This window comes from Neospora caninum, chromosome XII (genome assembly GCF_000208865.1).
Source record: "Neospora caninum Liverpool complete genome, chromosome XII".
Classification (NCBI taxonomy): Eukaryota; Apicomplexa; class Conoidasida; order Eucoccidiorida; family Sarcocystidae; genus Neospora; species Neospora caninum.
The window spans coordinates 1,500,484-1,514,121 of NC_018398.1; the positions used below are offsets into that span (position 1 = coordinate 1,500,484).

The 13,638-nt window shown below is 57.0% G+C and overlaps 2 protein-coding genes across 2 annotated transcripts; one reads left to right on the forward strand and one right to left on the reverse strand.

Moving 5' to 3' along the window:
* Positions 1-3,171: 3,171 nt before the first annotated feature.
* On the forward strand, positions 3,172-10,925 carry NCLIV_062120 (Liver stage antigen, related; the record flags this gene model as incomplete). Its single annotated transcript, XM_003885763.1, has 5 exons — positions 3,172-5,970; positions 6,163-6,623; positions 7,006-7,414; positions 7,906-9,740; positions 10,022-10,925. The coding sequence occupies 5 exons, from the start codon at positions 3,172-3,174 to the stop codon at positions 10,923-10,925; spliced, it is 6,408 nt and encodes a 2,135-aa protein (XP_003885812.1).
* A 1,991-nt stretch (positions 10,926-12,916) lies between these two features.
* Positions 12,917-13,420, reverse strand: NCLIV_062130 (conserved hypothetical protein; the record flags this gene model as incomplete). Its single annotated transcript, XM_003885764.1, has 1 exon — positions 12,917-13,420. The coding sequence occupies one exon, from the start codon at positions 13,418-13,420 to the stop codon at positions 12,917-12,919; it is 504 nt and encodes a 167-aa protein (XP_003885813.1).
* Positions 13,421-13,638: the final 218 nt, after the last annotated feature.

The following is a 13,638-nucleotide window of genomic DNA, read 5'->3' on the forward strand; positions in this document are numbered from 1 at the left end:
GGTTTCTCGGGACAGACAAAATTAGGGCGAGCTCCGATACGCTTTGTCTGTCACCGTCGGTGTAATGCTCCTGTCACCTCGAGCCCCGCTTCCACGACCAGTGAGAAGAATCCGCGAATCAAGGCGGACAGGAAACGGGGCCCCCACCGCCGTGAGTTTAGTGCAGGGATGACTCGTTCGAGCCCTCCGTGCTTCTTTCGCGAGAACTCCCTACAAAAGACGGAACTCTGCTTTGTGTACGCGTGCACATCACTCTTACTTTTGTGTTGATCAAAGCGGTAATGGCACACTTCTCTGCTTCCAACAGAAAGCGAAAGGGAGTCGTAGACAGACGCGGGAACTACGGAGAGATCGATGCAGCTCTCTGGCCTCACGAGCGAGTTCCGGGTAGAAAGAGGCTATTTGCGCGTTTGTCCGCACAGAAAAAAAGACATTCCAGGTCAAAGGATCCTGACGAAGAAACAACTTGATTTCTTTCCCACCACACCCACCGGGGGGCAGTTGCGTGTCTCACGTGTACACCCTGTGCTCTTTTTCTGAGTGCCGGTGTGGAGAAACACCGACGAGGAAAGTAGAAAGGCCTAGCTTTTTCGAGAGTCTCAAACCCGCCATGCCACTCACGAGAGGGATTCAGGTTCCGTCGAGGTGAATCACCGCCGAAAAATGCACTAGGCAACGAGCGGAGACATTCCGAATCAGAGAAGGTTGCAACGCTCACAAACGAACCTGCGTGCACTCATATTTCTGTTCCTTGCATCTCTACGGTATCAACACACTGGGAGGGACACAGCAGACAAGACGTTCTTCGATCTCGATGCACCTTTACACTCGCGGGTACACTCGCGTGGACTCGACTGAAGAATCAAACCTGCTCCACGGCCGGGCGAGAGAGATGGAAACGCGGAGGGGCCGTCGTAGTTCATGGAACAGAAACCTTAAAATTGGATGCCATTTCCTAAAAGACTGGCACGAAAAGCAGAACCGAACCTCGCTTTTTGGGACACATTCCTCCTGGGGAGTACTTCCCGCCAGCCCCCCCCTCTTCGAGCGAGACTTGCCTGGTGTCGAGACACTTCATGTGGTTTCGACTCATCTCGAGCCGTTCTTTTTCACTTTTAAGAACACAAGTTCGATTATCCCCGTCCGTTTGTCGATCCTCAACCGATCGTACTTCTCAGCTCTCTCATTCTTTTGCTTACCTTCTGAGTCTCTCTTTTTTTGTTCTTGGCGTCACTGCGGCGCGGCGGTCCGTGCCCTTGGCGGATTCCCCGCTGGCGTTTTGAACGAGCAGCCACGTAGGCTAGAGGCCGCAGCAACGCATTTCTTCTCCGAAACGCGGGTTTTTTCTTTCCGCTGCACTCCTCAAGCGACACACAGTCTTCTGGCGTTTCTTATTTCCGACGGTTGGGTTTTCCCCCCGCAGCTCGTCAGCTCAGTGCGCGTTTCCGTCCGCTCGCAACGGTCAGAGTTTCTGCCGTCCGTTCGCGGGAACTGTCCCTGTTTGCGTCTTTCCCTCACTTCGAAATCTCTGCAAAAAAAGTGCCACAGGGACGAGAGAGAGGGCCAAAGCAGGTGGACGGGAAAATTTACGAGGACCGACAACGCACGGTGAAACGCAGATCTCTCGACAAGACTCCCGGCACTGTGAGACCTCTTGTGCTCAACGCAGCGCGTCCGTGTGTCCCAACGCGCCGCGCCCTTGGAGGAGAAAGGTTGGCCGCGGAGGCTGTTGGGGCTGAGCAACTCGACTCGTCCAGCGTTTCCTTTTTCTCCAGGAGATAAGAAACAGGCGAGAGTTCTAGTGCTTTTTAGAGGCTTTTTCGTTCCCGAACGACGAGCGTCCGCCGTCCCTTGTTCCTGGCATGTCTCGCCGTCGTCTCACCCTCCTCGCCCGCCTCCCCTCTTCCTCTCTCCGCAAGACCATATCTACAGTGTCTTGCGAGCTGTCTTTCTCATCGGCCGCGTTCCCGCGTTTGGCCCTTTTCTCCCGATTTTCTTCCCTTTCCTTTATTTCGTTTCCTCGCGGTCGACCGTTTCCCCCAGCCTTCTTTCCGGAGACCAGCCCCCATCATTTCGTGCCCTTTTCGCGCGCGTCTTGCTCGGCTCCCGCTCTCGAGTCCGCTCGTTTTCTTGGCCTTTTCCCGCTCCCGCTGTCTTGCGTTCTCTCGTCTTCTCTCTTGTTCGGCCGCAGCTTTCTCGTCTTCTTTCTGTCCTTTCCGGCCGTTTTTCTCTCGCCCCTCTCCGTGCACTCCATCCGACAGTGTCTTGGCGCCAGTCAGCTCTTTGCAGTCTCCGCCCGACCCTTCCTGTTTTGCCTTGTTCACACTATGGTTACCGTCGGCGTATTTCTTCCCGTGCTGTGCTACCTTTTCAGAGGAATCGCCACGTCTCTCGTGGCGTCGACGGCTGTATATACAGCGCTCTCGAGCCGCCCAACCCTCGCGCTCGGCCTGTTTCTCTTCGCTTCATCCCTGTCGGCACTCGTTGCTGCCCCCGTTCTCGCGAGTTTCTCCCCCTTCCTCACTGCCTCGCTCCCCGCGCTCACTGTCGCTGTCGCTCCCGCCTTCTCTGCGAGTCGCTCCTGTTTTTCCCACTGCTGCAAACAGCGCAGAAGTAGCGTCGATGGCCAAGCCTCCGCGACTGCGCACCGAGAACGCTCGTGAATGCTGGAAGGGCGCGCGCAGAAGACTTCATCTTTTGAAATGCGGAGTACATCTCCGATTTCGGCGCCAGAGAGGACAAACGTAAAGGCATCCGTCCTCTCCCGAACTACGCGGACGAAGAAGGCCCGAGGGACAGGCCGACGGCCCGCGTTTCTCGTCATCTTCTGATTTTTTCCTCATTGCGACTTCTCGGGGGCGCTTGCCTTTGTCTTTCGGGAGGTAAGAACCTTCTTTTCCTTTTTGGCTTCGGCAACTCGATAGAGTGCCTCTCGAAGCTCCGCGCCCTGAGCCTAACCCCGGTTTCTAGGCGAGGGGAGGCCGCGCCGATCCCACCTGACCATCGAGCGTAGAGAATCTCTAAAGCGTCGCGCGTGTCAGACTGTTCAGCTGGCGAGAGCAAAGACCCGCAGCGGAGGAGCGAGTCCGCCATGCGCCCGTCCGATCTATGCAGGAAGTCTAGGCAGTCCCCAGAGACAGGAAGCGAAGACCGCGTCAAGGTTCCTGCGAAATGAGAGACCAGGAAGACGACGTCTCTTCCTTGCCAAAGGGAGAAGACGGGGACTTCTTCTCTGTCTTGCTCCAGAACCACATCACAGGTGTCAGGACACCGCGTCCAGGTCGGCCACAGCCGCTTCACCCGACCGAGCCAAAGGCCGCGCCTTCTCTTTCGGCCAATGCCCACGCGTTTTGCTCTTCCTCGTTTGCTCCTCTTTCCTCCTGGGACCGCCCCGGCACGCGAACTGCCGAGGACTCCCGCGGAGACACGTCCGCCCCGGCGGTGTCTTCTGCGTCGAACGACGCTCGCCTCGGCGAGGGAAGGCCTGACCGGCGAGGCGGCGAGAGCGAAGGCGCGGCACTGATCGAGGGGAGAAGCGAGGAAAGAGCGGACGCGAAGACCGCGCAAGTCTTCCCTTTCCTCCGCGGCCGCGCGGCGTCCCTCGAGATTTTGAAGAAGCACAAACCGCAAGGCAACGGACCGTCCTGGGTCTCGTCCCGGCACCCGCCCCCGGCGGTCCTGCCTGACTGTGGCGCGATTGCGGGGCGGGGGAGCGAGACGGACGGGGGGGAAAGCGGCAAGACAGACCAGAGAGAGCGGGGTAGTGAAGCAGGGGCAAGGCCAGGAGCAAGCACCTGCAGAGACGGAAGGCGAGGGGCGTCAGTGGGAGGAGACAAAAACGAACGGGGGGGAGAATCGGACGAAAGACGCAGATCGGGAGAGAGAAGACACACTCGGGGAAAGAGTTTCAACAAGCAGTTGGAAGCACGCATAGAGCGCGTCCACCGCGCCACGAGGCGCGCGACCTCGTCGAGAGAAGAGGGACAACTCGAGACAGCCCGGAGACGCAAGGCGAATCTGCATCCTCTCCATCGTTCTCTGCCGCCGCACTCACACCACCGGACTGCCGAGCAGTGCTTCCCTCGCCGCTCACGCAGCCGCACGGCTTCCTACGCCTCGCGAGAGGAGACAGAGACGGATGCGTTGACGGGCTCGACTGTGCATTCCTTTCCTTCTGCACGAGGTTCTTTTTCGGCTTTCGAGAGATTTTGCGGCCCCTGTGGCCGCCCGTCTTCGCCGTCTCCGGTCTGTGACCACCTCGAGCGAGAGGACACAGACGGGCGTGTTGGCAGAGGCCGGAGGGGGCCTGGCTCTCACGCGGCACTCTTCGCTGGGAAGAGGAAAACGCATTCGCATGCGTCTTGTTCGCGAGGGGATGAGTCGCCGCTGTCGGCCCTGAGTGCAGAGAGCTCAACGCGGTCGGCTGCGTCTGAGGCAGACCGCCCGGCCGTCCGCAGGGAGAGAGGCCAAGGGAAGGTTAACGAACGGGCCTCGGGGCGCGGATACTGCTCGTCAGAGGGACTGGGTGGGCGGCGTGGAGCCAGTCAGGCAGGGGGACACAGATGGACTTCCTGGGGTGTACATACACCGTCCGGATCGGACTGGGAAGACGATGAAGGGGAGATAGGACGCGAGGCGCAGTGGGAGCGCGAGACGTCAGATGTCGCGTGGTGGGGAAAACGGAGGCTCACGAGAAAGCGGCGCCACAGGGCCTTGCGGCCTAGGGCGGGGCGGGCGGGGATGACTCTGTCAGCTGTCTTTGCGCCACCGAAAGCATTCTCAGAAGACTCCGCGACGCCTTTCCAGCCCTCGCTCCCCCCTTCGTCTCTTCTCTCTGCGTCGCCGCTCTTCACAGACCTCTTCCCCGCGTTGCAGGACACGAGTCAGAAAAAAGAGGAACCGCCCGCGAAGAGAGAACCGGACCAGCCGGTCTCTCTCGATGCCTCGCTTGCAGCCGGGCGTCCGTTGCCTGTCTCGCCGCTGGGGCCTGACAGAGGCCTCGCCCAGTGGCTGGCAGTGCTGCGGTCTTCTCCGCAACTTGTCTCCACGCTTCTACACTCGTCTGCGTCCCCACCTCTCTTGGCGAGGAACGCGCTTCCACTCTCCGTTCCCTCTCTGGCATCTACTCCCTCCGTCTCTCCCTCAGCTGCGCTCCTCGTTCCACCACCTTCTGACAGCCAGGCCAATGGCGACAAACGTGACCCATGCGAAGCAAATCTCCCTTCTCCCTCTCCTCCGTGCATTTCTTCTGCGTGCATTTCTGCCTCTCCATGTCCTGCCTCGTCTTCTTCCTCGCTGGTCCCGATCCCTGGCGAGAACACAGGCCGGGTGGTTCTGCCTGTTCTGACTGCCTGCGAGGGCAAGGAGCCTTCTCCTGTGGCTAGGCGAGACGATTCTGCGCTCTCTTCGGTCGTTCCTCCGGCGTGGCGTGCCTCGCTCGCGCCCTTTCCTTTTTCCGTCGAGCAGTCGCCTCTCTGTGCGTCTTTCGCGTCTCTTCTTTTGGGCTCTCGAGGCGAGCGCGCAGGTCCGCAAGACAGTGGAGACCCCACGGCCTCGAGAGCCGTCCGTGGCGACAAGACGCGAGAGAACGCGAAGCGCTGTTTGTTGCTGGAACGGTGTCGCGGCGAGATTCGCGAAATGAAGGAGCGAGTCGCGCACTTAAGAGCGGGCGTAGAAAGCAATTTGTGCGACATGAAGAAGTGGATGGCGACGGCAGTCAACGAGGTTGGACAGGTGTATGTGACCCATTCGCACGACGACGGTTCCGCAGATGGATCATTCGCGAAAGTGAAGGAGGAATTCGAGAAGGAGCGCTCGGCATTCGCCCTGTGTCGAGCCCAGCAAGAGGAAAGACTGTCTCTTCTTCAGCTCCAGGTGTATGGACTCGAGGAGCAACTGATGCTGGCGGAGACGACGCGCGATAAGCAGGAGAAGACCATCGAGCAGATGACTCTCTTCGCTAAAGCAGAGGTAGGCGCGAGAAAGTGTCGGAGAGGCCGCGGGCGTCGGGTTCGACAGGGAAGGATACCGCGGGGAACGAAGTGGAGAGAGAACGTCAGCGATATGGGAGTGCAGTCGCTCTGTGGTAGGGTAACAGACGAGGAAAGCCGGACGTTTGCGGCCTACCAGCTGTACGTTCGGTTTCTGTCGTGTGTTTTTCAGGCGGAGAAACAGCGGGAGAAAGTGCGCAGTCTCCACCTGGAGCTCGAAGCGTTGAAGGAGAAGAAAGAAGACCGCGAGCGCGAGGAAGAGCGCCAGAAGGCAGCGCATGCAGAGTCGGTGGAAAGTTTGCAGCAAGAAGTTGAACAGGTGACGAAGGAGAAAACAAAGATGGAGGCGCAGCTGAAGAGACTCACTGCCGAACACGAGGAGCTTCGCAGAGAGCACGAGACGACGCGGGCGCGTCTGAAAGAGAGCGAGGAGGGCCTGAGAGACACGCGGGAGCGAGAAGAAGAAGAGAGAAAAAAGCGGGAGGCACTGCTCGTCGAGCGCGCCCGAGGCGAGCGAGAAGAAGAGAAGCTGCTCGAAGACGTGCAACGCCTGCACGGCGCCTTGAGTGAGAAGGAGGCTATCTTCACAGAGATGAAAACGGAGGCAGAACGCGTTCGCCAAGACCTCGACAGGTTCGTCGACATGACATCCGATCGGGAACTGGGAGCAGAGACGCGAATCGCCCCGGAAGGGAAGGGGCATGCACGCGCTGCGGGTGTGTGTTTTAGTCACGCGATGCACAGTTGGAGCCGAGAGGGAGCGTCAGCGAATCAAGAAGGGTATTCCCGCATTTTCGGATATGCATGCATCGGAGAAAAGGAGAAAACGAAGGACAGCACCCCTAGAGGGATGCAAGGGAAGACGAGCGTTTCGGAAAAAAGCCCCCGCAACAAGAACAGAGAGGGGGCGGTCTCTTGCTTTTTCCGAATCCTTCTTTTCTTGGCCGTTTCGCCCCTTGTCTCTGTGGCCTTCTGCATTCGGGGTGTCCGCACACTTTGTGATCCGTTGCTTCAGAGAGCGCCAGCTGCGGGAACTGCGAGAACAAGAGAAGGGACAGATCGAGAGAGAGTTGACGGAGGCGAAGAAACGGGAAGAAGAAGGACAGGAGGAGAACGATAATTTGCAGCAGGAAGTGACGCGCATGCAGAGGAACATCGAGCAGATTCAAAGCCAGAGAGATCAAGAGTCGCGGAGACACGCAGCAGAGAAGGAGCGACTGCGGAAACAGATTGACGAGCTGGAGCTGGAGAGACAGGCGATGCATGCCGACGCCACTGCCCGCCTCGAGGAGCACTTGAAGGCGGAAGAGAAACTCCGGGAGGAGGCACAGAATCTACGAGCACAACAGAGAAAAAAAACGAATGTCGAGGAAGAGCTCCTCGCCACAAAAACCGAACTGCAGCACTTAAAAGATGAACTGAAAGTGAGCGACAAAACACCAGAAAAAACGAGGACACATTTGCACATATTCACATGCCCGTGTTACTTATGCATATACTTATATATATATATATATATATATGTTTATAGGTATATTTGTAGATATATTTATAGATGGATAGATATGTATTCGAGGGGAGACGAAGAGGAACAAGGTGTCTTTGGTCGTTTGCTCTTCTATATCTCCGTCGACAAGTATCGAGACGCCCTTGTTACGTCTTTGCTGTTTTGTGTGTGTGTGTGTGTCTCCACGGCGCCCCCCTTCGAAATGTCACTGTCTTTGTCTACTCGTCTCTCCATGTCTGTGCGGTATCCACTTGCCTTTACATCTAAAGCGGATATACGTCCAAATACACGTATATACGCATATATGTCTATATGATCTTTTGGATGTTTCACTTTTATGTCTGAGAAACTTTCGCAGAAAAGATTTCTCCTTTTTTTGCGGTGGAATCTGCTTCTTTCCTTGTGTAGGATTTGCTGGCTGAAGAAGTGGGGAAGCGCGCAGCGTTGACTGAGGAGAATGCGAAGCAGCAGACGGAGTTGGAGAACAAGCACCATCTGGTCCGTTCGCTTTTGCAGCAGAAGTCGACTTTGGAGGTGAAGCTGCAGGAGTCGCAGAGACGAGAGCTAAACCTGCAGAAAGACGTGAGAAGCGGAGAAGAAGAACGACTCGAGCTGAAACAGAGTGTCGCGGATTTGCAGCTGGAGCGCGACCAACAGAAGCTGGCCATTCAGAGGAGCGAACTGGAGGTTGAGCGACTGAAGCAGTATGTTGCCAAGCTGGAAACTTCTGCGAAGATGCACCAGGAAGAACTGTGTCGTCGACAAGCAGCTCTAACGGAATCTCTCGAGAAGCACGAGTCGGCTGCGGGGGCTGCGTCGAAGTGGAAGGCCCTCTACTCGTCTCAGCAGAGCGCAGTGCAGAAGCTGCGAGACCAGCTGGTGTCGCTACACCGGTCGCTCTTGAAACGCGGCGAGGCAGAGGATGCGTTCCTCTACTTGCATCTGGACCGTTTGTCGCCCAAAGGAGGGTTTCCGGAAGCTGGGGAGCAACGACGAGAGAGTGAGTCGGACTCAGAGACCGACGCCGCGGGCTTTGACCAGGCAGCGAAGACGACGTCGGGGAAGGAGACGAGCCGGGAAGAGCAGAGGGCGATGCGGGCGTCTGCGGCGAAGGCTCTTGCGCTTCTATTGAATGCTCCGGTATTTCAGCCGATTCGAAGCCAAGGGTCAGGCTCACGGGGCCTCGGCGGCGAGCGGGAAGCGAGGGAAAAAACGCGCGCAGGAGACACTCGAGAGGCGCTGGACACTGCGGCGAAGAACGGCGACGACTCGGCTTCGCCGCCACGGTCTGCTGCGGCGCGTTCTCTCGGGCGAGCTGTCGCCCAGGAAGAGGCGAGACAGAAGAAAGACTGGCTCCAAGACGCGGAGTTTCCGCGCTTCCGCGAGGCGTCTTCGGGTCGTGAAGAAACGTACACGTTTCGGGAGAGGCGGGAGAGCCGTGGAGACAGCTCGGACGCGAAGTGTGCAGTGACGAGCGACGAGGACACGCCGCGGTTCGGAGCCCGAGAGGGAAAGATCGAAGGGAAGTCGAGAGAGCGCGCGAGAAGCTCCCCAGATGCCCCAGAGGGCGTGTCGTCGCGAGGTGTCTCCAGAACGTCCTCGTCGCTTCCGGGGACCCGAGTCGGCACAGAGAGTCGCCAGACGACGGCGAGCAGCGAGGCGTCGGAGTCCCTGTTTCACCGCGACGTGAATGACGCGCGAGATAGTTTAGGCGAGCAGAGGGGAGGCGCTAGGCAGGTGGAGGACGAGAAGGGAGACGTGCGAGTTGCCAAGGCGGGGGAACTCCTGCAGCTGAGGACACAGATAGGAGAGCTGGAGAAGGAGGGAGAGAGACGCGCGATCGAGCTTTCACAGCTCGAACACTCAGTCTACACGCTGGAAGCAGAGGTGCGCGTCGCTGAAGAAAAGCTCTCGCGCGCAACGTGCACGTGCGAGATTGCTTTTCACGACATTCTCGCGCAGAGCGGCAGGTACCACAGCTCAGCGGAGATCCTGCAGAAGATCGAAACGGCTGGGAAAGACTTGCACTTGCTGCCGTCGCTGCGGCAGACTCTGCGGGCCCACATGCGGGAGAAAGGCAGATGGAGAGAACGGGACGCGGAGGGCAGGAAGAAGCGGCGCGGGAAGGCCGCGAAACCTGAGGGACGAGACGAAGACCGAGACGGCGACCACGAACCCTTCGATGAAGAAGAAAAAGTCGAAATGGTGCGGTGGATGAATCACCTCGTCGAAGAAACGGAGCGGTAAGTGAAGGCTCGCGCAAATCGAGGGCGTATCTCTTTCCTCGCGGAAGTAGAAACTGAACATCTCAACCACCGGCAGTGACGACAAACTCCAGTTTTCTCCGTCCGGCGCCATCAGGGTGTCCCAACTTTGCATACATACATATGTAGGTCTATGGAAAGTGTGAACGTAACTATTTAGCTAGCAAGATCCGGAGATGGTTATATCGATGTGGACGTGAGGAAGACTGTATTGCCCGATGAATGAAGTGTGGAACGGCCTGTTTGTCTGTGGTTTTTAGGTCGTGTTACATTTTGGAGGGGGCGCACGCAGCTCGAGATGTGGCGGCGCGCGAGCGGCAGCATCTCCAAAGGCAGAGGGAGGCGCTTGCGTCGGAGCTCCGCGAAAAGCGTGTGCGCTTGCGTTCTCTGGATGCGAAGGCGAAGCGCATTCCCGGGTCTCTCCTTCGACTGCGAGAGCGGGAGCAGGCGTGTGTGGAAGCTCTCGGAGAAAGAAAGCAAACGCGGCCTCTCGTCAGTGTGCCGCCAGTCGCCGCATGCTTGGCCGACGTGGTGAAGAAGAGTGCGTTCTCTTCTCTCGATCGAAAGAACCCGCCGAACGAGCGAGGATGCGACGAGGGACGCGAGCTGGGCGAACGCGACCTCCGTGAAGGCTGCGGGCGAAGACGCATCGCTGAGAGTGAACGGGAGAAAGAGAAGACGAACCACGAGCCCAAGGTCGAGGTGGCGCCACGAAGAGGCTCGTGGTCTCCCCGGCCCGAGGCCCACAGGCCTTCTCGAGGGTCAGCTGACACGGGAAGGGGAGATGAGGTGCCAAGCGGCGACGCGCGCCTGTCGATGAAAAAGGAGAGACACGTATTATTTGAGCAGGGGAAAGATGATGACGAAGAGGATTATCCTTCTTCGCCTTCATTGTTTCACCATCTCGCTTCGGAGCAGAGAGACCACCGCAGTAGCCAGTCAGATAACAGAGACTCCAAGAAAGTGATTGGAAGCAGCTCTGCAGACACGTACACAAACGGGGTAGACGACGCGTCTTCGGCATGGAGCGAACGTGATGTGCACGCGCAGAGTGGCGGGTGTTCGTTCTGGGTCGCGTGGTCGGCTGCCACAGGTGACCTCGAAGAAGCCCTCGCTTCTTCACGCGTGGATCCGGTTTCCGCGGCAGATCGAGCTGGACACTGAGGTCGTGCTCGTGCGACGGGGCCTCGTAAAAAGGCGGGGACGATTCTTTACGACGAGACAGTAGAAGAGGCGTGAAAGCAGAAAGCAGCGATGCCGAGAGACCGCCAAGAGCCAGAGAGAGCTCGAGGAAGGCAGGGAAGCAGGGGGGGCGGAGACGACAGAAAGGACAACGAACGGAGCTATGGCGAGGAAACCATAAGAGAGGAAAAGATAGGGGAGATGGACGCTTGGAGGAGGCATGCTCGCAGTGAGGAACAGTAAACAACCCGTTTGTAATGCCAACTTTTTTTCGAGGGATTTTTGCTGGCCATGCAAAGTAGGCATTGGCTTCCGTCTCGTTCTGATGGGTTGTGGAAGAAACGGCCACCGGTCTGATGCAGAGAGGATAGAGGTCGTGCGTGAGCTTGCGCAGAAAGCAGGGAGAGAATCATTAAGAGACAAGCGTTATGTTCAGATTGAGGTGTGCCAATTTTTGCTCCGGCCTCATTCCTTTGCCAATGACTTGAGGGACAACGGCAGGCGCAAACGAAGAGACGAAATGAGGCGCCGTGTCGCGAGAGCTTGCGGAAGGAGCCCTGAATTTTTCCTGTGTGACGAGAGATTCAAAGAGCCTTTTGAATGTGAAGGAAATGATAATTCTGAACTGTCTTGTCATGTGCGCGATTACGCGGCTCATCAGTAAATTGGCAAGGGAACAAAAACCGAGACATTGCTCCGTTCGTCGAAGAAAGCGATACAAAAGTATTAAATTGTTATACCATCGTTTACTACTACGCACGTGGTTGGAAGCATCTGGAGATTCGCTTGGGGAGACTCCGTGGCGATCCAATGTCCACTGCTGTCTACCTCTAGCCTCTCAGGGAAGAAGACGCAAGAACTGTGGAACTTCCCTATCCTGTCTATCCGATCAACCGAGAAAGAAAGGTAGATGCCTAAAACACCGATGAACGCCCGGAAGCTTTCGGAACAAATGAATCGGTCCTCGCCGGCGACAAATCCCACGGACACTCTGCAACATAATAGGAGATGTGCCCACTTACGTTTGCTTATTTGCTTGGAGGTTTGTGGCATAGCAGTACAAACCTGAGTGCTCATTGATGGACAACCCTAGGAGAAACTCCTTCTTCCTCCGTCTGAATTTGTGCAGACTAGGAAGAATTACCGCTGCTGGCCTTGTTTTTCTGTCAAGTGGCCCAGAGAGCGCGCTGTGCAGAGTGCTGGCCCAAGAGGATGAAGAAGAGACGATCCTTATTACACCCATCCCTCGCTGATCCAAACAGTTACGTGTGTCATCTCGTGACTGGGGAGGCAACGAGTACGTAGAGATCAGTGTTAAATCTACCTTTCGATCCTAGTCGCACGCGAAAGGGGAGCCTCCCTGCCAAAGCAAATGTCTATTCACCTGTGACAGCTAGGAAGGCGTACTTCGCAGTGTTCCGGAGTTCTGAAGCTCCCGCTGTTTTTAGAACCTGTTCTTCAGAACCCAATCACTCCGGCCGAGTGGGAAGGAGCTGACAAAACATCTGTCGTGGATGGGTTTCTTCTGCATCTGGTTGATACGCCGTCCACCTGTGATCCTTCGCACATGTTAAAAAGCCATTTGCGAACACCGAGTCTATTTCAAAACATCTTTTTCACCATCCCCTTCTCCTGGTCACACTGAAGCAGATGTCCCCTCCCTCCGTTAGGGATGAAAAATTCGATCCAGTATCCATGCTCGTCACATCACCGCGCAAAAAAAGCGGAGTCCAGCTGTTCAGTTGTATGTCAAGCACACAGCGATATGTCTCCTGTTTGTCAACATGGGCACATGTGCACAACGAGTGCCTCACAGAAATATGCTGTTCGTGGAGGCGTGGATTAGAAGGCATCCGTCTACGTAATTCCTTAAGGCCATCATTTATCATCAAAACGGGCATTGCCGCTTGAAGAACACAGTGTTAAAAAGATTCGGTCTTCTTTCTCAGCGGCTTATGCGGCGCCTTGTCGTTTTAATTTCTCTGCTTGCGCATGCACGTTTCACAGCCTTTCTTGACTTGTTTACCTTTCACGGCAAGGCTTACCAACAGTGCAAGAGCGAGGCCGTTAGCGAGCACCTTAGCCCAGCGTGGAACCCGCGTCCACAAGCCTGCAAAGCCTTGACGTTTTGAGACAGTCTTCTTGTCACGCGGCAGCGTAGCTGAGGACTGAGCTGGTGCATCGTCCGACTCGAGATCTGCTGCCTGCTCCCCAGCTGCCGCCTCGTCAGCAACTGGTGCTTCTTGAGCCCCTTTTGCAGGTTCAGCTTTGGCGTGCTTCACGGCGTTGGCTTTCAAAAACAAGTCAGGAGCCTCCCCCGCCGCTCCTGCAACTGCCCCTTGACGGCCTCTCTGAGCCTGCCTATCGCCACCAGTGGCCGCATCCGTTGCCAGGAAAAAAACGCCAGATGCAGAAAGGAGAAGAGCCACAAGGAGGATCACTCGTCCTCTTGGCTTTACAGCAACGCCCGTCGACATTTTGCCTCTATCACAGAAGAAAACAGGTTGAGCAAGACGACCACCCTGTCACACCTCCGCTGCTTGCCAGTCTTCGTGCCAACCGCGTTCCGGCGGCGAAAGATGCCAGTGCTCGACAATCGATCACAGACACCCTCCACGGAAATAGTGCAAGAGATCCTGCTGTTGTGGCGCCCAAGCGGTCCTCGAATTAGGACGGGATTAGCGGAGCCGGCGTG